Raw genomic sequence first — 27,131 nt, forward strand, 5'->3', positions numbered from 1 at the left:
AATATCAGGGTTACTGCATATGATATCTACTATCATATCAACTCTAAGCATATCAGCAGGTATTTCAATGTCTGTGTCGGGGCTCTTTGTAATCACTTGCATTTGTACACAGCTGTACACAGCTGTACACAGCTGTACACACACACACACACACACACACACACACACACACACACACACAGTAGACAAAGAGGAGCAGTGGAATAGTAACTGGAGATTGGAGGTAAAATATTGATTTTAAGCAGGCTGTTTGGAGGATAAACAATTTCCAGTAGAAACACTGCAACCTTCTGCATAGCTAAAAAAAAAAAAAAAAAAAAGATGGCAAGAGCCTCGGAGAGAAATATGCTGTGGAATTTGGTAAATATGTCTCATGTACCAGTGCCACACAAATGTTTCATGTATCTGAAGAATTGCAATGACACTGACTGGTTAGCAAATTTGCTGCAGTCAGATATCTACTGCAAAACCCTAAATCTATAAAAATGCAAATAAAGCAGGACAACCTGGAATTATTTTGTGTGGAAATGTCAATGTTTCCATTTTAATTTTACTGTTTGAGATTGAAAAGTCTGCTGGATCTGGGGTTGATAGTAGGCAAGTCATTTCTCAATGATTAGCTCATCTGGGAGTGACCACATTTCTGTTGCCAGCCTTAAACCTCTCCAACGCTGACAAATACAGATGTTATATCCGGTAAATATGTGCACAAGCATAAACTCAGGCTCGTCTAAGGGCTTTAGGGTTGTGGAACCACAGAACCTCTTTCACTAACCTGTTGAATGCAAAATTTTAACAATGCAGATGTCACTGAAAAGAGGGCCCAAGGGCAGTGTTCAAAGAATCCATAACAATACACAAAGACACAGATGTCAACAGGACTGTATATACTCACAGAGGCGATTGGTGACGAAACACAGGTAACAACGAGATGCAAGTGGAAACAATCAAGCATAGGTGAAACAAATGATGGCAGGGCAGACAAATACAAAGGATGGAAACTATAAAAGTAACAGATACATTGGGCAACATTACAAATAGAACTAATAATGACTAAAAATAATCAAAGACTAAGTCATTTCTGCAATGAAGCAAGGCAGACAATAGTGAATTTATTCCACTGAAATCAGCCAGTGCTGATTATGGGAGCTGAATCTGATATTCAGTTCTCATATGACTTTCCTATAAGCCATTCACTCCTTGTTTAAACAAAGAAACATGCTCGTGGTGAAGAAAAAATGTTAAGATAAAGCTGCAAGGCTTAGTAAAACCAAGGGAAGCAACTCCAGAGGGCCAACTGTGAAAGCGATTACTTTAGTGAGATTAGGCTAGATCAAACAGGATAGAGACCAGCTGAGCTGGATGGGGGAAAAGGCACGGTCAGGATCCTGTTTCTTGACTTTTCCAGTGCCTTTAATACCATCCGGCCCTGTATGCTTCAAGAAAAACTGAACAGGATGGAGGTGGACCCCTGCCTGGTGGCTTGGATCTCCGACTACCTCACCGACAGACCACAGTACGTCAGGCTGAAGGACATCACGTCTGACACAGTGGTCAGCAGCACAAGAGCACCACAGGGAACTGTGCTGTCCCCTCTTCTCTTCACCCTGTACACCTCTGACTTCTGCTACAACTCTGAATTATGCCACATTCAGAAGTTTGCAGACGACACAGCCATCATGGGGTGTATCTGGGATGATCAGGAAGAGGAGTACAGAAGTCTGGTGAGGAACTTTGTCGCATGGAGTCACACAAACCACCTGCAACTCAACACCTCAAAGACTAAGGAACTGGTTGTGGACTTCGGGAGGTCTAGAGCAGGTCCACTGCCGGTTCAGATAGAGGGGGAGGAGGTGGAGGTGGTCAACAAGTACAAGTACCTCGGGCTGTGGGTGGACAATAAACTGGACTGGTCATGCAACACAGAGCACCTGTATAAAAAAGCCCAAAGCCGACTGTACTTCCTCAGGAGGCTGAGGTCTTTTAACATCTGCAGGAAGCTCCTGAGGATGTTTTACCAGTCGGTGGTTGCTGGAGTACTTTTCTATGCTGTGGTGTGCTGGGGGAGCAGCACAGCAAAGAAGGACTCATCCAGGCTGGAGAAACTGATCAGGAGGGCTAGCTCTGTGGTCGGCATGAAGCTGGACACTCTGGTGACAGTGGCAGAGAAAAGGACATTAAAGAAACTGATGGACATTATGAACAATGCCAGGCATCCTCTGCACACGGCCATTAACAACCAGAAGAGTCTGTTCAGTGACAGGTTGCTTCTCCCAAAGACAAGAACTAACAGACTTAAAAACTCCTTTGTCCCACACGCCATCAGACTGTTTAACTCCTCTCTGGAGGGGAGAGGGAGGGGAGACAGGAGGACAAAGGAGGGAACAACTAAGCTGTAGTGCCTCTTCACCTCACTGTGCAATACCTTTTGTGCAATACTTTTGTAAATAGTCAACGGTGCAATAGACTCAATACTTGAAATGTGCAATTCACTTGTATTTTTATTTTTATTCCTATTTATTCTATTTATCCCCTTTGTATATTTTATTTATATTTGTCTCTGTATTTATATATGTGTGTGTGTGTATAACTCTGTAACTTCTGTCGGTGCTGTGCTTTTTTGGAAATCGAATTTCCCAGAGGAACCCACCCGAGGGATTAATAAAGTTCTATCTTATCTTATCTTATCTTGTACAGGAGAGAGGACTCATGCTGCTATACTCAGACGCACTGACAACCAACAGAACATATGCAGAGCCAAGCCACGTCCTCAAAATGTTTAATTCAGGAAAAATCATTTGTAGAGGTTAAATTAATATCATAGTTTGGTGTTCCTCTATTCACTAAACACCTTCTCTGTTCAATAAGAAAATAAGAGCTAGGCGCTTCGGATCATTATCCTTAGTTTGCAAATACCATGACTGTCAAAAGCAATGTAGCACAAACAGTATGACTGATGGGAAAAACAAGCCAATTCTTCAAGCTGACAACACAACATCTACAAAACACTTACGCAGACCACTCAAGCAACTGTGTGATAAATTCTGTCATATATTCACTTGTATTTTGATATTCTATCTGTGAGTGTGCATTCCAGTTTTATTTGGTGCATGACACAAGCAGCCTTAAACCATGTGATGATGCCTTGGCTTGTTAAAACAGTCACATGGAGGGTAACTGTAAGCCGCTTCTCATGTGCTGTCCAAGTACACAAAACCAATGTCTGTAACTTGGAATAGTTCCCTTATCTTTCTCTGGTTCCAAACACATCAGAGGGATAGAATTACAAGAAGACACACAGAAAGAAAAATCCACATCCAATCCACAGAACCCGAAGACATGCAGGTCATCAAAAACACATTAAGAAACCACTTGAAGAAAAGAAAGAGATCTTTTACAACTCAAAGCAAAGCAAACAACCTGTATTACTTAAGCACTGAAGGCTGTGAGAAACCAGATTGTAAAGGCGTAATACGATACCATCTGAACAGCAAGTAGTTTCCAAGTTTTATGGATGCAAAGACATTAGTAAGATATCACCGAGTTTGTTTTATAACATATCATTTTTAAATATTTTTCCATAAAAGTTGTACACACATACATATGTATCTCAACTTTAGTCTCTGCTTCATATGCATTTCACTCAACGCATGACATCTAAATTATTTTAGCCACATAACGCTTAGAGTCCTTTGTGTTTTAGCATTAGCTAATCTACACTATTAAACTATGAAAATTAGATTTGATTATCTGAACATTTATCATTTAACTAATACAAATTACACACAGAAAATCTAATTTTCAGTGTTGTATAGAGGTTTTGTACTGAAAACAGAAACTAAAAGCAGACAGAAGCGTATGTGTGATGCATAATGTAAACAGTGAACAGAAAATGTCTGCTGACTCAGGATCAGTGAGTCCTAAACAAATGTGTTTTTGACAATCATACTTTCTGACAGGCACTGGTGGCAGTGAAAAGTTCTCTAAAAATGTAATGTCATAACTGGAGTCCTGTAGCCATGGATGAATACTCTATCCACAACAACACACATCAGAAAAGATCTAACTCAAGAGGTATCTGCCCCACTTTCTATTATTAGTGCAGTGACCAGAGGTACACATGAGCATGCACGTGGTCTCTCTGGATGCATGCACAGCTGCAGCGACATCAGCATACAGACATATAAATCAACCTCTGCTACTTTAAGAGCAGCAGCATGAGCATTGTGTGCTATTGTTGTTCAATCCTTGGTACAGTTATTGCACTGTCCAATGAAACAGGTCAATGTGAACTCCGCAGCTTACTTCTAAGGCTGAGAAAAATCTATGTGTACAGCAGTTTTAATGATCTCTAAACAGTAAAATCAAACACGATTGTTTTATTGGGGCTTTTTTCAGTGAAAAAAAAGAGGCATATCAAATGTCTTTACCTGTAGCATGAGCTCACAGTCATCCCGGCCGACAAAGATCATTTCCCGTGGGAGTCGGTGGCGAGTCCCACCGCTGCTAACCAGAAACCAGGAGGTCACGCTCATCTTTGTACCCTGCAGCAGCCTCTCATGCAAACCTCCTGGAAAGAAACATGCAGAAGTGTAAGTAAACTGTTATTCGGTGACCACATTTTAGATGTGGTTGAATCCACACCAAATTACCCACTCAGCAAAAAATATTTGTATAGAATTCAAATTCATAGGTTACAGCTGTAATCCTGGCATTTTTCCTCATAATCCAGAGCCAGTCCCCCCCCCAAGAAAACACCTCTTCTTAGAATCAACCTAAGTCTTACCGTCTAAATAAATGTTGATACATCATATTTCAGAAATGAAATCTACGAATATGTGTGGATAATTTTTATAAAAACAGTATATAAACAACAGTGGGAGGAATTGTTTTGTACCAACAGTATTATTTAAAATAACAGATTGTAATAAAAAAGAATGAAAAATGTGTTTGTTACCATACCCTGTGGAGATCACTGATCAAGGTTTAACTTATCAGTGCACCACAGTATTCAAAAACAGAACTCTTTATTAACGTACATGTAATCTGAATGTATGCAAAAGTAAGTCATAATTTGAATGAAATATGCTGGTGAACTCTACTACACACCTCTGCTCCAGGTAGCTCACTGCAGATTGACCACTGACAGCAAAACACAGCTACGCCATCCTGAAAAAGATGAAGAACCAACATTTTTGTTTTCTTCTTTTTCATTTATTCTCACAGATTCAGGCAATCATAGATTTTCTATCATCATGGAAAATTGGTAACCTCATATGACAGAAAAGATCATGACGACATCAGAGAAGATGAGAAAAAGTCTTTCACAACTCTTTCCATCTTCATTTTGTTTTGCTCCAAGGGGGAATGAGATCGAGTGGGCGGTCTTGCAATGTGATGCCTCTGTCTACGCCTGGAAATGAACACTGGGCCAGCCAGTAAGATACATCCTCTCTCTCTCTTTCTCTCTCTCTGTGCCTGCCTTGATCACTGCCAGATGTTAGAGGAGGAAGTGATGTAGATTTGTTGGCTGGCTGGCCCATCAGGACATTCATTTTCCCTCCTGCCTCCCTCCTCCCCTTGCTCTCCTTCAGATGAGCTGAAAACGAGGTCAAAGCCAGCCACTCTTACTTTCTAACTGCCTAGACCTGAAACTACAGCATTAAGGAGATCTAACTGATGGGCTGTTGACCTCTATACCTATTTTTAAACTGATTGAGCATGCTAGAAGTTTGTTTTGAGCAACAGACTGAGTGACTGTTCCTGTCTGATTAAGCAACAGGGTGTAAAATATGAGACTAAAGGGACATTTTAAACTCAATTTTAGCTGTAACTAATGTTGTACCAGCTATGAAATTCATTTTAACATACTGTTGTTCATGTGGGGTTTGGACGGTTCTAAAACATTTCCTAAGTAATTATTTCAAATTAAAAATAAGTTTCCAAGCTTTTTGACATTAATTTGAAGTGGCACTCAAATAACCAGAGCTCTCTGTCGTGTGTAGAAAGTGCCAAGAAAAGCCCATCAGAGTGGGAATTAAAGATTATTGAGCTAAGCTCTTGCTCACTTGACCTTTTAAGTACTTAGTATACCAACTCAATAATCTCTTGGGTAAAGTTTTAATCAACTGCACACCTCAGTTCTTGCATGACACTGTAGGAAATATGGGTTGGGAATAGGACTGTATCAGCAGCTGTCTCTGATGTAAAACAGATCAGCTTTCATTCCAGTGACCACTCTGAATATCTGACAGCTTTACATGCTGAGTGAAAGATTTAATAGGAAAATTTAGAAACTTGGTAGGTACTCAAATACAAGTAATGTGCTGCAACAAGCTGCTATAGAGAGAAGCACTTTTGAAGATGTCACATTTTGACAACAGTGATTACATTCTCAAATCACTAAATCTGACTTATGATTTCTCTGCATTTTCACATGCAATTATCAGGAGCAAACATAAGTATTAAGCACCAACCAAATATAAAGTGATTTGCACAGCTTGTATTGGTCACTTCTGCGGAGAGGTGTTTTAGTCCTTTTGCAACTTTTAGCTCACCTCAAAGTTGAAAAGGTTTCACTTGAGACCCATCCAAGTCATGTTGCTAAGTGTTATTTTTTAACATAACTTCTCTTCCTTTTATTTTAGTATAGTAAACTCATGTTAACTGTGAAGTTAAAATAAAAGTAAACTAATTTAAAATGTTTTCATCTGCAAAATAAATAAGATTATTATCATATATTAAATCCAGCACCAGGGCTAATGATCAGATTCCAACTAATGATGTTCTGCTTACATTGCATGCTCCACCTGTTTGGCTAACAGGTGGCACAATTTGTATTGACAAACCTGCAGGTACATGTGAACATTATGTGGCAGATATTACAGATAATGGTGTTTGGATACACCACTAGTGCAACCAAACCTAGCAACAGAACTATAATTGTTTTTGGTTTCCTACTCGACTGTAACTAAAGCATCACAGAGCTGCCTGTCTCAGTAACCACTGCAAACTGTTATCAGAATGCAAGCCTAATGAGAATGTGGTTAAATAGTCTGGATGCAATCCATACCAGTCTCCTTTATGGTGCCATTAAAAAGAAAAAAATCTTCTCACTATTACACATGAAAGACGTAGCACAGATGGAGGAATGCAGTGGTAGGTCTGAAGAAGGACACACAGCTGAGAGGGAAATATTATCAGTTCTGCATGTAGTCTTTTCCTTCTCTATAATAAAAACGGTGAGTGCGAGTGCATCCAAATAACAATATTAGAAATATTAGAAAAGTCCTTGTGTTTTGGACAGCTAGTCTGACATATCATGCAATATAAGGCACTGCATGGGCAATTCACAAAGCACTAATGTGTAACGCGTAGCCAAAAGAAGGACAAAAATATTTCATTGTTTACATATTTAAACAAACTTGTGGGGATAGGTTAATTGGATAATCCAAATTGCCACTAGGTGTGAATGTGAGTGTGAATGTGGGTGTGAATGGTTGTCTGTCCCTATGTGTTAGCCCTGCGACAGACTGGCGACCTGTCCAGGGTGTACCCTGCCTCTCGCCCTATGACAGCTGGGATAGGCTCCAGCACCCCCCGCGACCCTGAAAAGGATAAGCGGAAGTGAATGGATGGATACATATTTAAACACATTGTTTATATATGTAAACACTGGAGTGGCGATGTAGCACGTTTTCAGCAGCATTTTCTACTAGGGCTAATAAGGAGGAATAGTGACTCATGGGTTTTGAAAGGAATTTCCCAACCCCCGACCTGCACTTATACTATCTCCAACGCACTCAATCTCACACACACACACATCCGCAAGGACTGAAACAGGAGGATTATTCTAAGATGACTGTGAATTCTTTGTATAGAGGAGATGGCAGAGGAGATACAGGAAGCATGTGCAGCGCCCCTCGCTGCAGACACTCATCTTTGCATCCACAGAGCACAATTAGGTGATTTTTGATAGGCTGAAATGAATTAAAAAACATTTGTTATCTATAGCGAGGCTGCTCGCTGACTTTTGGAAAATCCAATTTAACTGCACTTGTATTTCGTATGTATTTCGGACCAGAAAAAGTTATACAAATAGCCTTTTATCCTTTCAACAATTCAAACCTCCTCCTTTGACATGAATTACCCAATCATAAACGCTGGCTGAAGGGCGGCAGGAAGTGATGTCAGTGAGCACTAGTTTATTTACTGGCATCACCTAATATGATTTTTTTTTTTTGGTACTGGCCTGCTACTCTCCACGTAGCATCTGGCTGGAGTGTGCGTTCCAGGATGATGCAACAGCTGGGTAACCATTAGAAAACACTCATCTGCTTTTCCTCTCTAACTTTCCAGATGTCACATCAACTGGCACAACCATGACAGCTGACTCGCACCACATCACACACAGAGACATCACACACACATATGTCCTACGCAAACGAAGCGACAGACAGTAAGAGGGAGAGGACGAAGGGGAAAGAGATGGGATGAGCACAGAGAGACAACTCATTCTTTCGTCACACTCATTTCCACATGGTCTTATGATAAGAGCCAAACTTAGTACTTCTAAGGGCGTGGTTGCATGCCTGCATTTATAGCCTGTATCTGACAACAGTTAAATAAAATACGAAAATAATAATAATAATAATAATAATAATAATAATAATAATAATAGTCACATTTGCTGCTTATTCACTGGGATCAATCAAAGTAATTACATTTAAAAAAAACTTTCAGGCACTCGTTGCTTTGATTTTTTATGTCTGGTTGGTATTTGTCTGGCAGACATGAGACAATGCATCTAATGTTTACAACAGCCGAGGCTGATTGTCCAAATATAAACAGCACTCAGTAGTTACAGTAGCTTCAGCACTTACAGGCCCTTAGGCTAAACGGACAAAGAACAGAGCAATAGCTGTACTAAATTAAACTTTGGTCACTCTGACTGATAGTATAACCAATATTGTAGCTTCACAAAGAAAGCAAAGATGGTATGTGATGTTCTGGAGTACCTTGAAGGTATAAAACCAATAAAAGAAAGTATACTGGCAGACAAAACAAACAGCAAAGAAGCCTATTCTTTCAATAACACCAATGGAAGATCTGTGAGGGCTTTCAGATCAATGTCAATAAATAATAGGTCAGAGACGCTGAATCAGTCTCGCAAGCTTAGTTATGTTTTTGTGCAAAGAGTGCAAAGGACCCTGAGGGGTGCAAATCAGGTGAACGAACTCAAGACAAGATGGTAACCTTTGGACAAACAGACAAAGGCTTTTCTATCCCCCAATGGCTTAGTCGACTACATACATACAGACATGAAAGCATGTAGTGGAGAACTACAATCTATTGTTCTTCTAAAAACGAGACAAAAGGAGTATCCCAGCTCTTGTTGTGATATAATAATATACCAGACAATTTCCACAAGAAAAAAGATTCTGTCCATAATATGAGATAGGTTTTGTTGCTTATGGGAAAAAAAAAAATTTATGTTTTTATTTCCTTTTAAAGTTTTCCAATGGTGACCACTTGTTTTTAATAGAATTTACATTCAATAATTTTTAAAACATGATAATTGAAATAAAATAACTGTGGAGCATTTTGTTTCACGATAATGCTCTTATTTTGTTTTTCAGCAAAATCTCCTCCTTTCAAATTCCTTCCCCGCCAGGCAATGACAGATTTAGTGCACATTTATTTATGTTTTCAATTTAGATTTATTTAATTCTAATAAAAGTACCAAGAAATCCTATTTTAGAAAGACTATTTTTTCCCAAACTCTAGGCAAAATTGGATTAATTAGTTGTGATCTCAACACTGACAAAAATAATAAACATTACAGCTCTAGAAACTAAGTTTTATTGTGTTGCACAGAATATAATGCACCATTCTAATACATGAGTATGACACCGTTGTCAAACATGTTTACAGTCTAATGTAAGAGAAATAAGTCTATCGGTATTGGTCCAAAGCACTAAGTTACAACACTTTGAATAACAAAGGCAACCAGTCAATAAATTAGATTTTATTTAAGAATAATTCAATGATATGGTACATCAAAAATGTTCTTAAGAGAACACAAAAGAAGAAGCTATGGCTGATTCAGACATACCATTCTGTGATATTTTATTGTTTGTGACATGACATTGGCCTGCTTTAACTTCTTCTAATATAGGAAGAATAGCCAGTAAAATCAAAACACTGCCTTTCCAAATTATGTTAAAAGGTACCTCATCACAGTCTGATATAAAGCCGGATTCTACAGAGTATATTTTGACATCCATAATAAACACTTTGGGTTTATCATCATAAAAAGGCTGAATGCAGTCTGACAGTGTGTATTTCAGCCAAGGATGCTCTTCCAACATCCAAACCCTGCTTAAACACCAGGAGCAAAAAAAACAAAAAAAAACAAGAACTAAGCCAAATGAGAATCTTTTAGACACACATGCACACGCGCACACACACACATGTACATCTAAAGTAAACAAGTGTTTAATATTCCATTTAATCTCAAACTGAATTATATATATCGAACAAAATCATAAGTATGTATTGGCATGTAAGACCTTTCTAAACATTTTTTAAGGCTATACTCATGCTTTCTTAAATATAAATGTAAATATTAGTATAAATACTTTGTGACAATAAATAACTCAAGAATAATCAACTGCCTCTCCAGTGACTTTATCGTCCTATGGATCGCCCTGCCCTGCTGTTTGTGTTCTTTATCTGCAGTTTTAGTGAGCTCAGTAACGATGCACATAAACCAGCATTCTACTAGCTGGTTGTGGTTAAAAGTGGTCAGCTTACAGCATATCTCCAAAGTAGAAGGAGGACTACCATCATGGTGAAGTTAACACTGAATCTAACTGAGAGATAAAAGACTGACTGGAGAGACAGTAACTAATCAGTCTGCTAGCAGGAAAGCACAAGGTACTGCTGACTGTCAAAATCAGATCAAGGTGATTGCTCACTAGCTCTGTTACATGGATATATAATTTTTAAAAACACATTGAACTGCCATATATAACTGGCTGGCCTTTAATATCAAGCAGCAACATGCCAGTGTGGTAAAGTTCACCCAAAAAGTTTGGTGAGAGAAATCCTAATATTCTGCTCTAATTGGTAGCATTAGCTGATAACCTTGAACTGCCAGAATAACTGCCATATTTTACCACTGTGGTTAATAAAGTAATGTAAATGTGTATGTAAAAACCGGACTTCATTCTTACATATCTTACCTGGTTCAAAAATAGACTATATACCCACATTAATCTAATGTGACAGAGTCATAGCACCATGGAAGGACATAATAAATCATTATGGGCAGTGTAAGTCAGCAGAAACTTGGGTGCGCGTGTGCAGCTATGGCTATGTGTAGTTGATGTGGCTTTTACATGCAGCATGTGGGTGAAAAAGAAACAGTCCAATGCAGCAGAAAAGACCATATGGTGTAGAAAAGCAGCCACACACACACACCACATGAGCCATCGGCAAGAGGAACAAACAAGCAAACACCATCATTTAGCCAGCATCCATCCTGACTGTTTCAGTGTTGTTACCAAACACAACCCAGCACACCCTGGCCATAAGACATAAACCCACCACATGCTTAGTGACCCTTGTGTTCAAAATGAACTATAGCCCTACTGATGGAAATTTAACCTTTATAGAACATGAAGAACAGGATTAATGGGAAAAACAACAGTATTATTCATGTTGAGTGGAAGGAGGAACATCAGCACCCTGGGCAATCCTTACAGTCATATAGATATGCTGAAAAAGAGATTATTAATAATCCAAGAGAGTTAATGATGCACATGCCCTGAAGCATAGTCATTTTCATGTGACTCATTCTCTGGAGCATGGGTACACTACATTTTTCAGAAACAAGGTCTGGAGGCAGCTTTCTAATAGGGAATAAGAAAAATAAATTGTAAATGAAAAAAAAACAACACAAATTACCTATTAAACTTCCAGAAATAAATATTTAATTACAAAAACCTGAAACTTTTAACTAACTAATTATTCATGTAGATAGTTTTACCTATTTTAGCATCAAGAGGGCACAACATATAAACTCCATTTACATAAAAAACATATTGCAGTCATTTCAAATATACCTTCGGTCTGATGACTGCTCTAATGGCCCCGCATAGCCCCTGCTGAGCAGATAATGACTAACCCATGGCCCTTTAACAGGAACATTAGTATTTGGCCAACCCTGCCACTTTGATTATGGTGCCAACATTTATCCTGGCTGTAGCAATAGCTTCAGTAGCAGATAAAAATAGTGAACTCTCTCACTCTTGCACTTAGAAGGGAAAAAAACATAAACATTAGCATAACAGGACAATCAGGAGTTGGCAGAGGGAAAGATGAGAATAGAACATGTTCAAATATAAGATTGATATCTAGTGGAAAGAAGTATCAAATGAAGGAAACTCAGAGGGGAGTATGTTACACCCCAAAACAGATGTGTAATTTCTCTTTCTGTGAGAGGTTAAATGGCTTTTTTTTTTTTTTTTTTTTTTAAATCAGACACACCCTTGATGTTCCATAACAAGGGAGAGGCTGATGATTGTATTAATAAAATGCTCCAAGCTTGTTTTGGGGTATTTTGTCTGGTATACTGTGCTGTCTCTCCCAATTTGTAACCACAGACTTCGCTATTCACCTCTCTTGTTTTTCCCTCTGACACCACACGCCAGCATGAGCGTTACCAGGCAAGGCTATGTGAATGTCATAACCCTTTTAAACTCTGGCAGATTACAAAACTGAGATTCACTTCTATTTTTAGCTACAGGCTCCCAAATACAAAATTTTTAACAACATCTTAAATACAACTGAATACAATCAGATACTAAGTTCAAGACTGGCTTGTTTTCTGTCACACATAACACTCCTGGGCCACTGAAGTAAAATGAACTCACTTCCTAAACTTCCTACTATACACAATGGCCGTGGGCAGGCTGAGTAAGAGTCTCCAAAAATGTCCCCAACTTGAAACTAGAATTGAAAATATTACTGAAGGATATACTATATGCATACAAATTACTCTTTGAACAGCAGATTGAGTTAAGATGCTGAGAAAGAATATCAGGGCGAAAAAGCGGGATTTCAATGAGTATGGTAATTTACAGCAGTGCACATTAAATGTGAGTTGATCAAACAGCACTGATAGTCGAATTACTGCAAGAAGCTTCTAGATTTTCTTTCTAAAGAAAAATAAAACTCAAAAAAGCTATGTTTTAAGTGTAATAGATAAGTCTGTAGTCAGGCTCGGCTGTAGTTTAGCTTCAGTCAGTTTGCTGCTTCCTCTCCGAAAGTGCAGCAACCGTCCTGTGACACTGACACAGTTTTTAAAAATGCAACCGCCAGTGGAGCCAACAACCCTGCTGGCAGCCACATTTGTGGGGAGAACACAGGAAGAAGGCGGAAAAAGGGGAGAAAAGGGAAAAGGAGCAAAACTGGATTGGATGGTATTATCTGCACATTCTTTTGGCTCGAACCCAAGAAATTTGAATTCTTACAGCTGAGGGAGGAGACTAGCAAGATACACTGATGTGAAACACGTAGCTGTCAAAGAACATCTAATCGGGTTATAAACTCAGACCAGAGCTGCAAGTGACTTTCACCAGCACCTTTGAGTCTACTGGATGAAATTAAAGGGCATAATATAGCTGATTACATAAAATAAAACAGCTTCTAATGCTGTGAATATAAATATTAATTTTAAATGTTTTGAACAGTTGTGAGGCTTTGATTGATATGCATCTGCCTCTGGCATTTGTGCTAAATTGGTAACAGTAATTAAACAATAATTACAATATTTTTGCATTGATTTCTAGCGTCAAGTACCGTTTGCTTATGAACAGCCTGTCAAGAGTTATCAAATTACCATATGGCATTTAAACTAAAGCATTTGCTTCTATTTTCAAAAGTTTTACAGCTAATGTGATGATGACAGCAAAAAAAAATCAAACTCAACACAAAGAGAGCGGATGCATGCAGGCCAGCTACATCTGCCCCACGAAAACAAAGCCTCCACACAGAAGAAGAGGGGGGTCCGTTATCGGAAAACACTCGGCAGTTGTCTTACTTAGAGCAAAACCTGCCCATAAAATCTACCTCTTAGACAATACAGACTAAAAGAAGACCCGAGGGGTAGCATGTTTCCACTAAGATAAACAAAGCGTTCAGTGTGACCGATCTTCATTGATGTGCATCTTGTCTCGATTAGCCTCTGTCTGGCTACAAAAGGATGCAACTACTGGATAAAATCAGGTCAGTAGTAAACAATAGTATTGATCTGGAGTGAAGCAGTATGTGGCCGGTGTTTTTACAAGGGCAGCAAAGTGGCTATAGTCTGTGCGGCTTACAAAGGTGGAGCAGGGTGGGCTTGTCATGCCGCTGCTGACAATAGTAGCCATCCCGTTAGCCAAGAGGGAGTCAGACCAGTCTGCTTAGTCGTTACAAGAGCCGGAGTGTTTTTTGTTTCCTAAATTTTACTCAGATTTAATGCAGGTTTAATGGTTTGAAAATTTGGGAGAATTTTCTATGAGCTCACTGAAAGAGGAAACTGACATCAGTGGACTGCAGAAGGAAAGAAAAAGCGACTCTTTATATTTTTTGTCTGCCGCAAACTTCACGTGAGTAACGGTCAACCACCTAGCTAAAACCATACTACGGACTGTCCACTGTATACTGTTCGCTAAGAAAAAAAATCAAGTACACTCCACACTTACCCTTTCCTTAAAGATGTTTTTTGCTCTGTGACTGCGTGTGGAGCCCAGCCCTGTCGTTGCTGCAGTTCAGTCTGGCTCTATGCGGTGGCCTTCTCTTCCTCCGTTGCTCAGCAATAAGCTACTGACTCCCTGCAAAACAGCGGCGAGCGGACCAGCATCCTGAAAGAGGCGTCGAAGTGGCAAATAGGCCAATCGCTGCCTCCGGTCAGACGTTTCAAAATAAATGTCAAAGAGACAACAGGATACTCAGATTTGCGAGTTGAGGCGTCGATCATTATTTAAGTGGTGTTTTAAGTTGTATTCATACGCTGTCACGGTATAGAAATCTGCTTCCGCTAAAAGGAAGTTGAGGTAGTTTTTAAAATTTTTTATTGCTATTCTTAGTCATCATTTCAGGGTGTTTTCCCCCCTCAAAATTAACTGGAAATTTTACGTTATTTTCTCGATTTATGTCATTTTGGAGTTATTTTCTCTGACTTTTTTCAGATAAAAACCTGCCATTTTGATATATGGATGGCAAATAATGTTGGGTTTTTTAGTGGTGGAAACGGGCTTCCATAGTAGATAGCAATTTTTCAGTTTTGTTTTTTGTGATGTGATGTGATTGTGATGTTTTTAGTTTGCAAAAAGAATAGGTTGAAAAGAATGTACAGAATGTATGGTAATAAAAAATGGTAAATGATAAAGTTCATGAAACATCCTTCTTATTAGAGAAATTAGGATTAAAAGACAGCATTCATTCAACATTCAGACAGCAGTTCACCCCGAGTGATTGTGTCACTGCCAAACAAGCCTGTCAAGTATGGCCTAAAGATCTTCTAGGTTTGTGATACGCATCCCCTATGCAATCTGAAATGGTTAACATAGGGAAACGAAAATGGAAAGAAAGGATAGAAGTTGATAAGAATCTGGGTGAAACCATTGTCCAGCAGTTGTGTAGTAGATTCAGAAAGACAAGAAGCAACACTGGCACAGATAATTTTTTTCCTCCAGTGTACTCTTTCACCATGCCTCCTGGAGACACTTTTGTGGGGACTCTACATACATCCTTTATCTGATGAAGGCTTCTGAGTCCAGGGAGGCTTACAGCACACAGTTTGCATTCAGTGGCAGCTTTACCATAGTCAGCTATGTCAGCAGAAAGAAATGGCTGTTGTACTCCTGAGCACGATGTATCACAACAAAATGGGGGATGAAAATACCAGAAAAGGGAAAAAACACTAATTAATCACATTTTATAACTAGACCAAAGGAGGTATAGATACTATGGACAAGATGGTTGGCACCTTAACCTGCAAGTGTAAAACATAGAGATGGCCCATGGTGCTGTGTTACAACTTCACATTGAATTCAACAATGGTATTATCTGTGCTTGACAGGTCTTTCTCATTGAGCTCTCAAAGCAGCTTGCGACAACACATATGAAAAAATGAGTAGAAAGTTGCCCTCCGACTGCAAGGTGTGCAGTTTAAGTTCCCCAGAAAGCTTTTAAATTACTTATTTATTTATTTGTGTATTTGATACTGAAATAAACTTAATATTCAGAACCACGCGCACAACTATAATCTCACGATCACCTGAGTTACACCAGAGGTTCAACCAAAGTCCTTCTCTCATGAGTTTCAACTAAAAAGTTCAATATGTTGTTCTAACTTATAAAGCCATATTGTGTGCATTGTGTACCTATCGATCCTTTTATATTTTGGGATATGTGAAACCATTCTTCGGCAAAATATGCATGTAATAACCTGTGTGTATTTTGAATAATTTATTATGTGGGGAAAGTAAAAAAAAGAAAAAGAAAAAAAAGAAACTTGTATTTACAGTAATACCATATTTATGGAATTACTGTACTCTAGATTCAATGCTACTAAAAGCATTATAGAGATAAAGACTGATATCATAGATTAAATTATTAAAAATATAAGTAAGAAAGACATGACGAGTCATTTTAAAGCCATAAACCACTATAGCACTTTCCCAATAAAATTCCAAGCTCTTGCATCCTGTTAGGAATGAATGCATTTCAGGAACATGCCTGTATGTTAACACGTTTTCCACTTATAGATAGGTCAGCTGCTGGTGCAGTTGCAGACTAGTTCGTGATTCAAGTACTACAGTGTGAAATAAAACGTTACAGCCTATGAATACACACACATATGGATTATTGTAGGACAGTCGCTCAGACTAACAATGCTCTCCAGATGGTAAAGTAGCTGACTGTGTACTGAGTGACTCAGAGGATTACACTGCATGTGAACCTCGTCTGAAATTCAAAATCCTGTGTTTTATTTTTAAAAGCGGATGTAATTTCCTGTTTTAGTGGAATTTCTCTGCCCAGCTTGACGGAGTTCATCTCCAGGAGCGCCTGCGTCCACAACTGCAACCGTGGATGCTTCCAACTCAACCAGAAGCGATGTCAGCCAGAACCGGGTGGGCGGGTTTCCTGGACTCGCACTGGTTACGTTCCGGGGTCTTTTGTTACAGTACCACTACATGGACTGTGCAGAGGTCATGCTGATAATGAAGGCTGTACCTGCTGCATGATAACCGGGAACCAAACTACTAGAGATTATCAAACTAATTAGGGATGTAGCACTACAAGAAAAACATCCACCGCTTTTAAAAAATATAAATTAAGGAGATCGATTAAATGGCAGTAACATATAAAAGATTCATATTTGTTCTGCTTCAAAAATGTGAGCTCAAAATGGAAATGCTCATTGCATAAACGTGAAAATTATACTTTTAAATTAGCATCACAGCCTCTTAGTTAATTGCACGTTTGTATGTATTATATTATAATATTTAAAATAAATTTTCTGATGAATTTAAAATAAAATAAAATAATAATATATGTAATAAAATGTATGTTATCTGATACCGTCTATGATTTTATACCGTCTAAAAATTCAAACTCGAAAACGGTTCAGCCCTGTTTTGTCTGACACACTGACGCAATGACGCCCCCTCCCTGTTGGCGTAAAGGCACTCGTTTTTATGTATGGCAGTGCCGCCGGGAAAAGCGGAACGTTTTTTCATGTTTATTTTTGAACTGTACCCTTTTATGTATTATTGTTAAAATATTCTTTTTTCTTTATTTAATGGTTGTTATTTAATGATTTCGATTGCATAGGACATTTGCAAGTTAGAGTTTAATTTTGTTTTAATTTTAAGGTTTGATGGTGACTACAACATTTTATTAAGTCGTAGCTTTATGTATTGGTTACATTTTATACTCTAATTCTTATTTATTTGATATGATATTAAATGTGCTGAGAGAACAACACACTTTTAAGCTTTTTAATGGGTGTACTTTATGTTAACACGACGGGAGATTTCGTTTACGGGGGGTACGATAACATAAATCGAGCCGCCCCCGGCCGTTTGAAGCAGGAGCAGTAATACGCAGCTGTTGTTAGCGAATGGACATGCAACATGGACGATCCGCGGGACGTTCAAACTTCCAAGAAAAATGGGGGCTCCAGGTCATTGTTTTTGGCCGGCTCCGCGGTGGATATGGAGATTAAACGAAAGAAAATACGACAGAGTACTTTATTCCTACAAACAGAGGTATGGGCGGTACGACAGTGATTGTTTCGTATGATTTACCCAATGGAGTGGTCCGAGTGGGTGTAAAGTGCACGTCAAACACGGGAATGCTGATCTTTTTAATTCACATGGCTTTAATAACATAGTTTCATGTGCTGCGACTTGACTTGCTAACGCCCTTCTCAAGCTGGATTTCAACCCTCCAGGGCAAAGCTAGTTCGGGGCAGTGCCCCTTTTGTCAATATTCACTTCCCTGAAACCATATCCGTGTACGCTGCATCATCATTGTATGTTTGCTTCCTTCTAATACTGCTCCAACTAATCTCCCTGCAGGCAAAGAGCATGCAGCCGTGCCCTAGTCTTCTGAAAGACACTCTCCAGATAGTAGAGGATATGAATTTGTTGTACATACGACAGATTTCTAAGAAGCTACAGGTGCATATTGTTGATTGTGATATGGAGAATGATGATGTTTGTGTTATATTAGATGTGATTATAACAGACATCATCAAACTTCATTTAGTTAGAATATGTCTGCTGCATGCCTGCCAGTTTTCACTTGTTTTGTGCTTTTCGAAATGCCAATCGTACATTTCCAAACTCCATCTTTGCCATTACAACTGCTACCCGAGACAACTTATTAATCTCATTCAGCTGGCATTACCATCTAACCCCTTCATGCATGCATCATTACGTCACCGAAAGGTTGGTCTTGAGTTTGTGATTTCAAGCTTATCAAGTAATTTGAAACATCACCAGTGTATCATCTTAACTAGTGAGGCTAATGTGTCAAATGATTGCAAGTCCACCAAAGGGTCCAAAACTTGTAGGGAAATCAGTTTTTCACAAAAAATGCTTAATATTGAGATTCCAGCATTCCTACAAAGGAATGTAAATGTATGAAAAGTTTATTATTTGAGGTCTGAATCAGTTTTTATTGCAATACATGAGCAGATTTTTCCTAAATCTTTCATCTGACATATGCTCTCATTAAAACAATAAATAAAAAGACTAAAACTAAATAAACAATAAACACTAAACTGAAAAAATAAAACTGAAAGTAAACTAAAAGAATAACACCCAAAAGGTTGAGTCTGTTCATCTGGACGTAGCATTAAAGAATAACAAAAAATTCAGTAATTAAAAATAAAAAATAACTAGAAAATACCATGAAATATTGACTGGTATGGCCCACTTGTGATCAGATGTGTTTGGACACCCTTGGGCAAGAAGATTTCCCAACCGCCATGCTGTTTAAGATCTGTCTTTTGTATTAAACCCAGAAAATGTTAGTTCTGTTGGTGCCAGAGTGACCTTGGATTTTGTTTAACAACTGCTTTTCTTTAAAAATACCATATAAGGTAAAAACATGGAAAAAAATGTAGGTCTGCTGTGTCTGAAGGCGATAAAAACAATAAAATAAAACTTTTCAACGAAACAAAATACAAGTTATCATATACACAAACAGTTGTGCGCGCACAAAGAGCTGTTAAGTTTAAGCCTATGAGAATAAAGGTTTTAAGTTTGTTTTTGAATGTAGACCAAGTTCCAGTTGTCCTCAGGTCAGCAGGCTGCTTGTTCCAAAAACATCACCACAGTAACTGAAAGCACCCTCAGCACGCTTCTGTCCAATTCTGGGAACAGTTAAAAGATCTGCACCTGATGACCTGAAAGGTCTAATTGGGCTATAAACTCTGAGGAAGTCAGAGGGGGTAAACCAATGAGTGCTTTATAAGCTACACAATGTGAAGTGGACTAAAAGACTGAAAGAAAATTCTGGTAATCTAAAAAGCAATTTCCTATGAAAAAAGTTTGCATAACTAATGAAAACCTTTGCTGTGATGCCGCTCATGTCCAAGCTTTTGTTGTCTGATGCACTAACACAATAGAAAACGTCATAGAAAAGTTGGCAGTCTGTTCTTTTTTTGACACTTGTTCATTCTTGTCTGTTTGTCCACAAAGACAACTAACATACAGGAGAAACTTGACTTTGAGATGCGAATGCGAGAGGGAGCCTACAAGCTGCTGCTCGCTTGCAGTAAGAGAGAACAGGTACTAAATGCTTCCAAGAACATGTTTACCTGCAATGCCCGGATAAAGGCATATCTCTCTCAGCTGCAGAAGAAAAAAGAGGAAGAGGACATGATGGGGGGAATCGGCAGGTGGGGAGATTGATGCTTATGGCTCAGTTTGAGTCCACATCACTGTTGTGTGTGTGTGTGTGTGTGTATCCAATTGATATATGTTAACTTTGATGGGGAGGGTGAAACAATTGTCCTGTCACTAATGAAAGAACTGAGCGGGTTTTGGACAGAGGTTTTTAAAATGTATTTTTAAAATAACAAAATCCAGGAAGTCTTGTTAGATGTGTCTAAAATCTTAATCATGCAGCGATTCCATCCTTTTTTGTAAATGTACATACAGTTTATTTGTTTTGTTAAATTAAATACATTACACACATTTTGATCTATTGTAATGGTAAATTCCAAATTTTATTCCAGACCTTCAGATCTAATTTCAGGTGACCGTTTGCCCTGTAATGGAACAATTGCTTTGTCAGGTAAGATTGCTCATCTTTTATTCAGAATAAATCAGCACCGCACATCTAAAACTATGCAACGATTACATTTAGTTGCAACATTTTGCTCCCTGAGTTAATTTTTAAGAGCCTTTCTTTTTAATTAACTTTCTGCAAACGTAGGGCTGCGCATACCTTTGATGTGGAGGGACTCAGACCACTTTAACAACAGAGGGAGTAAGTTTGCTCTTTGTTATCTTTCATGCCTCATGTTCAGCTTTGCCTCCTGTAATTTTTGTACATACTGGCTGTACTAATGCATACTGTACATCCATGACATTTGTTAGGTTCTCGCAGGGTGGCTGTGTTCTGTCTGATGCAGATTGGCTCAGAAGTGTTTGACACTGAAATGGTGGTGGTGGATAGATCAGTCACTGACATCTGCTTTGAGGGAATTACCATCTTGTAAGTGTTTTTGTGCTTATGTAATATGCAAAGTAGTACTCTCTGAACTGCTGCACTCCACCCTTTAGGTGGATGTATGTCTATTTTATAGATTTATATATAAGGGAAATTTTAAAAGTATTTAATGAAATTTTGATCTAGTATATGTATAATGTATATTGTGTCACTTCAGCCCTGGTTTGTTAATATGTTTTAATGGTTATGTTCTTATTAAAATCCCCACCCTTAGTAAAGAAGCAGTTCCTCAGTTTGAGCTGAAGGTGGAGTTGTGGAGCTGCGCCCTAGAGGAGGAGCTCACACTGGTAAACACGCCAAAGAAACTGGCTAAGAAGCTCCGCAACTCCTTTGGAAAAAGCTCTGGGAGGAAGCTCTGCTCTCTGCTGGACACTCCAGACCCTGACACCTTCCTACAGCACAACCCAATACCGTCGTATGTATTGTGCTGTCATTAAATACTTTATAGGCTCTTGGCTCAAGATTTTTTACAATAACTCTACAATGACTGGTTAGTGGAAGCAGGACTGTTGGGCCAGAGCTTGTTAGGGTTTTGAAAACAAACCCTGTTCCCGTGTTTAGCTTTTAGGTAATCATGATTTATTTTTTTGTCATAATAAAAATAAGAATTTTATTAAAATGAGCGGAAAAGCATAGTTTAAACCATTTAGAATATTAATTTGTTTTTTTTTTGTTTTTTGTTTTTTCAACAAAAAAACAAACAAAACAAAACAAAAAATAGAATATTAATTTGGACTTCTCAGCTCAAAGTATCTCAAGTATCACCTGTTCACTGGGATATAATTTACAAAATATAGGTTATGTGTACATTTTAGAAATTGAATTGTCTTCATTATCTTTACTGTTATTGCTAAATTTAAACTTGGCAATATTTCTCCTGAAAAGTCAGCGTGCTCTACTTGAAGACTGCTAAAATGTTCATATGTGTCTTGTACTTGTAACAGTGGAGCCAAATACAGCCTGTTGGCCTACACAGCGCTGTGTCTGCCCGAGGCTGAAGGCAGCTTTCAGTCTCACTCCCTTATTGTCCTCCAAGATGGTAAGAAGCAAAACACACCATTTTATATCTGGAGGTATGAAATGCTTATGCTTTTTAACTCCTGATTTCATTTTGGAATAGTAATGATAGATATTTTTTAACATCACTTAAATCTAAACCTCCATTTAAACAAAATGAAGAGTGATGAAATGGAAAGTTAGGGCTTGGGCAGGTTTCTGCCCCTCCTGCATTGCTGCCCCACCTTGATCCTGGTTGTCTTCCTGTTAAAAAGAAGTTCTTCCTCCTCACTATGTGACATGTGCTTGCTCATAGGGGATCATCTAATCACTGGGATTCTCTGTATATATTTTAGGAATTTTACCTCAAGCTTTTGGTACAAGTTTGCACAGTTTACATTATGGGGTTTTTACCCTTCATTTATAAAAGGCTGATAGGGCATGGACGCCCAAGTTTGTGAGTGCAATAATATGAGAACGAGGCGATGTAAGAGTTTGACCTCAAGGTTGAGGTCAGAGGCTAAGTTTTCTGAAGCGCTTATGAGCACAATAAATCGAGAATGTTGTCACCGAGGAGTTTCAAAATAATACCGTAGTTGCATCTGCTAGGAGGCTGAGGGGAAACACTGGGGCTTTTGTTACAGGAGAATGTATGAGTTGTAATAACATATATGTCCTTTTTAGAACTGAATTATTTTTAAATTAACTTTATTTTTTCCATATAGTACAAGGTAACTTATTACAGTTTTCTGGTTGCTTTTCATCGTCCTTACAGCTGAGTGGTCTTCTTGGCTTCCACTTTATGGTAACCTCTGCTGCCGGTTAGTGGCTCAGCCTGCCTGTATGACACAGACCATGATGGCCGGTTACCTGAGCCAGAAGGTGTGTTCACTGTTATTTTGTAATGATAGCAATAAGCTCCATCATTGATTCTCTAGTGTCTTAGTATTTATTTGTATTTTGCTGATTTACAGCAAAGTGTGGAAGGCATGAGCCGCTGCTGCAGTCTTTACTGCGTGCTGAGTGCCGGCTTTTTGTCTTGTTTCTTCACTCCAGAAGAAATTGATGCTAAAATACAACCCATTCTCAAAGTACCCATTAATAAGGTAAGAGACACTAAGAAAAATGTTGAATTACTTGATAAACATTAATGTTAGCAATTTCTTGTTCTGTTGCATCATTTTATAACACAAGACTGGAAGAACAAACTTTTCTAAAACTCTGCATAAGATGAGGCTTTGTGGTTACCCCTGTTAAACTTCATTATCTGTTTCAATTGTGCTGTCTGGAAAGAGAAGTTAAACATCAGATTCATTGTTATTGATTTAAATCTCAGTTCACCTTTTCCCTAACATTTGCAGAGTAACCAAAATACAAGATACCAAATTACTCACTGCGATACGGCTTGGAGCTTTGGCATTTTGCTGTGGAATTAATTTTCTTCTGCAATATCAGCGATGTAATTTTTAATGCACTAACTCGCACAGAGGTGTGATTTGTATTCCGTTAGTGATTTTCAGCTTGTAATAGGTTACTTTTGCTTTTTTTGTGCAGGACACCCGGATCCGAGTGTTGGAGAAGGAATCAGCAGGCCACAAATCTAGGAGTCTGTCCATCATTAACCCTTCACCAGAGGGATCACAGTCCATCGTCTTCACCACAGACACCAGGGAAGCGCTGGAGGACTGGGTGGAAGCCCTCCACCAGCACCATTATGATCAGAGTGAGTGTTATGTGACCATGCACCACAAGCATTTGTATATGAAAACACGTGTTTATGTAAAGGGTTTCGTGTGTGTTTGCCATTATAAAAGAGAAACTGGGGTGTGTGGGCTAGTCTGCGCAGGAAAAGTGGTTGCACATACACTTAGCTAAATTTTAAGAACAGATGGTATAGGTCTTATCATCTCATGCCTATCCTTGTTTATGACCAGGCCAGTGGATGCACTGCTGTGACCAGCTAATGAAGATCGAAGTCGCGTCTCCACGGAAACCATCACTTTTTCTCTCTAAGCAAGCAGACTCTGTTTACAACGACCTGAGTGAGTAGATTAATTGGAAAGAGTCACTGAAGCGAGTTAGACGGAGGTTAATATTTTGCCGACTGTTTGATGATGTGGATTTAACAGGATTTATATTTACACATATTCATTTTAAGAAGGTGTAATGCTCACAGCAAATAAGACACTCACTGAAAAAGAATACACATAATACATTAATTTTCAGTGGTGATGCATGTTAATAAGATGCTTTTTCAAGCAAAATATAATGCTGCAATCTGAGCCTTTGTGATGCTTTATTATATTTTAATAGTACATCAGGGAAAACACTTGATTTTGGTGTTTATTTATTTCCCTTATAGGTATAAATTCACCAGGCAAGTTTGAGAGCATCACTGATATTATCCACAATAAAATTGAGGAGACAGATGGGCACTTCCTTATTGGCCATGAAGAGGAGAAAGAGGCACCTAACTGGTCCAGTCTGTTTGATGGTTCCCATTCAGTGGTAGTGCAGAAGGGTATTCTGTCCCAGAGCAAAACCTCCACCCCTTGTTCGAGCCCCAATCCCAGCAACAGCAGCTGTACTACCAACAGCAGCAAGAAGCGACGCGCTCCACCTCCTCCCCCTGACAGAGAGCCTTATGTTGCTCCCACCTGCCCAGCCAGACCTCCTCTCCCTGCCTCTCTTCATCAGCACCCTCCTCCCTCATACCAGGAGAAAGAGAATTCTAGCACTAGCACTTCACGTCCAATCACAAGGTCCAAAACAGGCAGACCATCTTTGGATGCCAAGTTTTCTGCCATCATCCAGCAGCTCCAGCGGAATAATGCTGGAGGAGCCACCGCCTCAAGTCGAAAAAATGCTCCTCTGGGCGTGCTCAATGTACACCCACAAGGTCAGCACCAGCCCCCCCTCCAACAGCTGGACTACCAAAACCACCACACCCAAACCCCTGAGGCCACAGCTGATCATGGCTTTGTGAGAGCCACTGATGGTCCTGGTCCTGTTCCCGCACCACGGAGCAAACTGAGGAAGTCTTTCAGAGAGAGGATGAACCTTAAAGCGTTGTAACCCCAACCTTAGATCAGATCTAGAGTGAGGTAACCTTACTACTAATACAGATACCTGTCACACTTTATCAACTGAGCTGGGTAACGCTGCTAAAATCAAATATAGCACTATAGAACTAACTGAGGAGTGATGATAATTCGTCATGATCGGTGATGATATTTGGGCTTGACTGTTGGTGTGGTCCTTAATAGAATACTTCATCATTTGGGAAATGTGATTTGCTGACAGTTTGGTGGGAAAAATTCAATACTACTCTCATATATACAGGAAGGAGCTTGAGCCAGGACATTTAGTTTAGATTAAGAAGGTTATAAAGCTGAAAATGCAAAGACGAATTTTCTCGATAGGTAATAAATGTGTTTACCTGCACATTTCTCTCAATCAAATATTTTAAATAAAACAATAAGGTTAAAAGGAGAGTAATGTCAGAAGCAGTGACTCACTGGAATGGGCATGACACAGCTCAGAGAAGTCACGCCAGCGCAAAACGAGTGTTAGTTAATATTTTAGCTTTAGATGTGAGTGTAGGTAGTTTTTACCTTTGGACAGTCTTCAGCCCGAGCTCCAGCTTCATACTGACTGCACAAATCTTACTCAACAATGAAACACATAAGCATAGTTCCAAAAATGTGTAACGGTTGTTTGCCATAAAGGGTGGGTAGGTGATGACGCCACGTTTGAGTTTACACCTTAGTTTGCAATATCAGGACTATGTGTATAAATTTCCTGCTCCTCTTTCCCTTTCTAAACCTTCCATGTGCAGCTAACCCACAGATGAAATTAAAAGCTGAATGCTGGCTTATACACCACTACCACCATCATCAATCGCACTAAAATGGAAAGGCTTATTTCTTTGCTCTGCCACTGGAACATGGATTGAAGAAAGAGCTTTTGAAAAGGCGCCCAAATTGGAATTGATCCATTGGCCGACTGAGGACGAGTCATTCCTTTTGGAACTATTGACTTTATTCTACTTACTGTGATGACTTTATGACCACTATAGCTGAATTTAAGGAACATAATTTTAAGAGCAATTGCAGGCACTAATGTGACATTCCCTGAGGTCTTAATAATAGTGTGACCTTGGTTTTCAGTGGCTACACAGTATGTCCAACATAATTTAACACTACAGCCAATATATGCTATGAACATTATTGAATGAATGAGTCTTTTGAGTAGCTGAAATAATGAATGCCCTTGTGTGTGTGTTTTGAACATATCCAGTACTGCCAGCCACTAAATATCTCAGCCACTTAGTGATATTGTGTTGAAGAATGGTCGTCATAATTACACACAGTGTGCAAAACATTAGACTTTGCTCCCTTCACAATCTAGATGAAGCATTATAGTGAAAGCTGCAGTCCCTGTTTTCTTAAATCTCACCCTCCATACTGTTTAATTTAGAGGGGAAGATGTAGATTTAGGAGGAGGTGGATTACAGACGGGTTTAGTTTAAGCCTTGAAAGGGAAAAAGGGAGAGAAGAGTACAGAAAGCGCTGCAGCTTGATTTTTTAGCAGTGTGTCAAATGCTTTTTGTTTGATGTGTATTACTGATGCATTAGTCACTTTGATCTTGTACTGTATACACTTGGAAACATAAGAGAGGGTTTGAGGCTAGAACAGCACACCATCACTTTTCGCTGATGAGAACAGTGGTTATGTCTCAGACCCCATGATTATCAAAATAATTACATTGCACATCCTACATCCCCCCCCCCCCCCCCCCCCCCCCCAACATCTTGGCCATTTTCAGGTAC

At 39.0% G+C, this 27,131-nt stretch overlaps 2 protein-coding genes across 11 annotated transcripts in view; one reads left to right on the plus strand and one right to left on the minus strand.

Moving 5' to 3' along the window:
- cep170aa (centrosomal protein 170Aa) overlaps positions 1-14,954 on the minus strand; it is a 41,457-nt gene extending 26,503 nt beyond the window's left edge. For 2 of the 6 annotated variants that reach the window (XM_086259073.1, XM_086259070.1), the window contains exons 1-3: positions 14,754-14,954; positions 5,110-5,169; positions 4,431-4,570 (exon numbers count right to left, since the gene is read on the minus strand). In XM_086259073.1, coding sequence (XP_086115199.1) covers positions 4,431-4,535 — 105 coding nt within the window. In that variant the 5' untranslated portion in view covers positions 4,536-4,570; positions 5,110-5,169; positions 14,754-14,954. The remainder of the gene's footprint in view (positions 1-4,430; positions 4,571-5,109; positions 5,170-14,753) is intronic. The other 4 variants (XM_086259072.1, XM_086259071.1, XM_086259075.1 and 1 more) reach the window with 2 other exon arrangements.
- Positions 14,138-26,847, plus strand: rtkn2 (rhotekin 2). Of its 5 annotated transcripts, XM_086259078.1 has the most exons (14): positions 17,782-18,326; positions 18,639-18,740; positions 20,268-20,467; positions 20,807-20,865; positions 21,007-21,060; positions 21,171-21,288; positions 21,518-21,718; positions 22,248-22,342; positions 23,075-23,181; positions 23,274-23,405; positions 23,854-24,022; positions 24,234-24,341; positions 24,662-25,403; positions 26,138-26,847. In XM_086259078.1, exons 1-13 carry the CDS (start codon positions 18,192-18,194, stop codon positions 25,372-25,374), a joined length of 2,193 nt encoding a protein of 730 aa, XP_086115204.1. In that variant the 5' UTR covers positions 17,782-18,191; the 3' UTR covers positions 25,375-25,403; positions 26,138-26,847. The 5 variants fall into 5 exon arrangements, with proteins under 5 accessions (XP_086115208.1, XP_086115204.1, XP_086115203.1 ...); XM_086259077.1 differs by having other exon boundaries at positions 24,662-26,847; XM_086259082.1 differs by lacking the exons at positions 17,782-18,326; positions 18,639-18,740 and adding an exon at positions 14,138-14,292 and having other exon boundaries at positions 24,662-26,847.
- The last annotated feature ends 284 nt before the right edge of the window (positions 26,848-27,131 follow it).

Source organism: Aulonocara sp. 'chitande type north' Nkhata Bay, linkage group LG13 (genome assembly GCF_057382095.1).
Source record: "Aulonocara sp. 'chitande type north' Nkhata Bay isolate Kocher_YH1m ecotype deep benthic linkage group LG13, A_spYH_male_GT1.1, whole genome shotgun sequence".
Classification (NCBI taxonomy): Eukaryota; Metazoa; Chordata; class Actinopteri; order Cichliformes; family Cichlidae; genus Aulonocara; species Aulonocara sp. 'chitande type north' Nkhata Bay.

Excerpts from the sequence above, each read along its gene's own strand:
- rtkn2 (XM_086259077.1), top strand. The coding sequence starts at position 18,192 with ATGGACGATCCGCGGGACGTTCAAACTTCCAAGAAAAATGGGGGCTCC. Across the intron at positions 20,866-21,006 it reads TGGAACAATTGCTTTGTCAG|GGCTGCGCATACCTTTGATG; the intron begins GTAAGATTGCTC and ends CTGCAAACGTAG. Across the intron at positions 23,182-23,273 it reads CCGGTTACCTGAGCCAGAAG|CAAAGTGTGGAAGGCATGAG; the intron begins GTGTGTTCACTG and ends GCTGATTTACAG.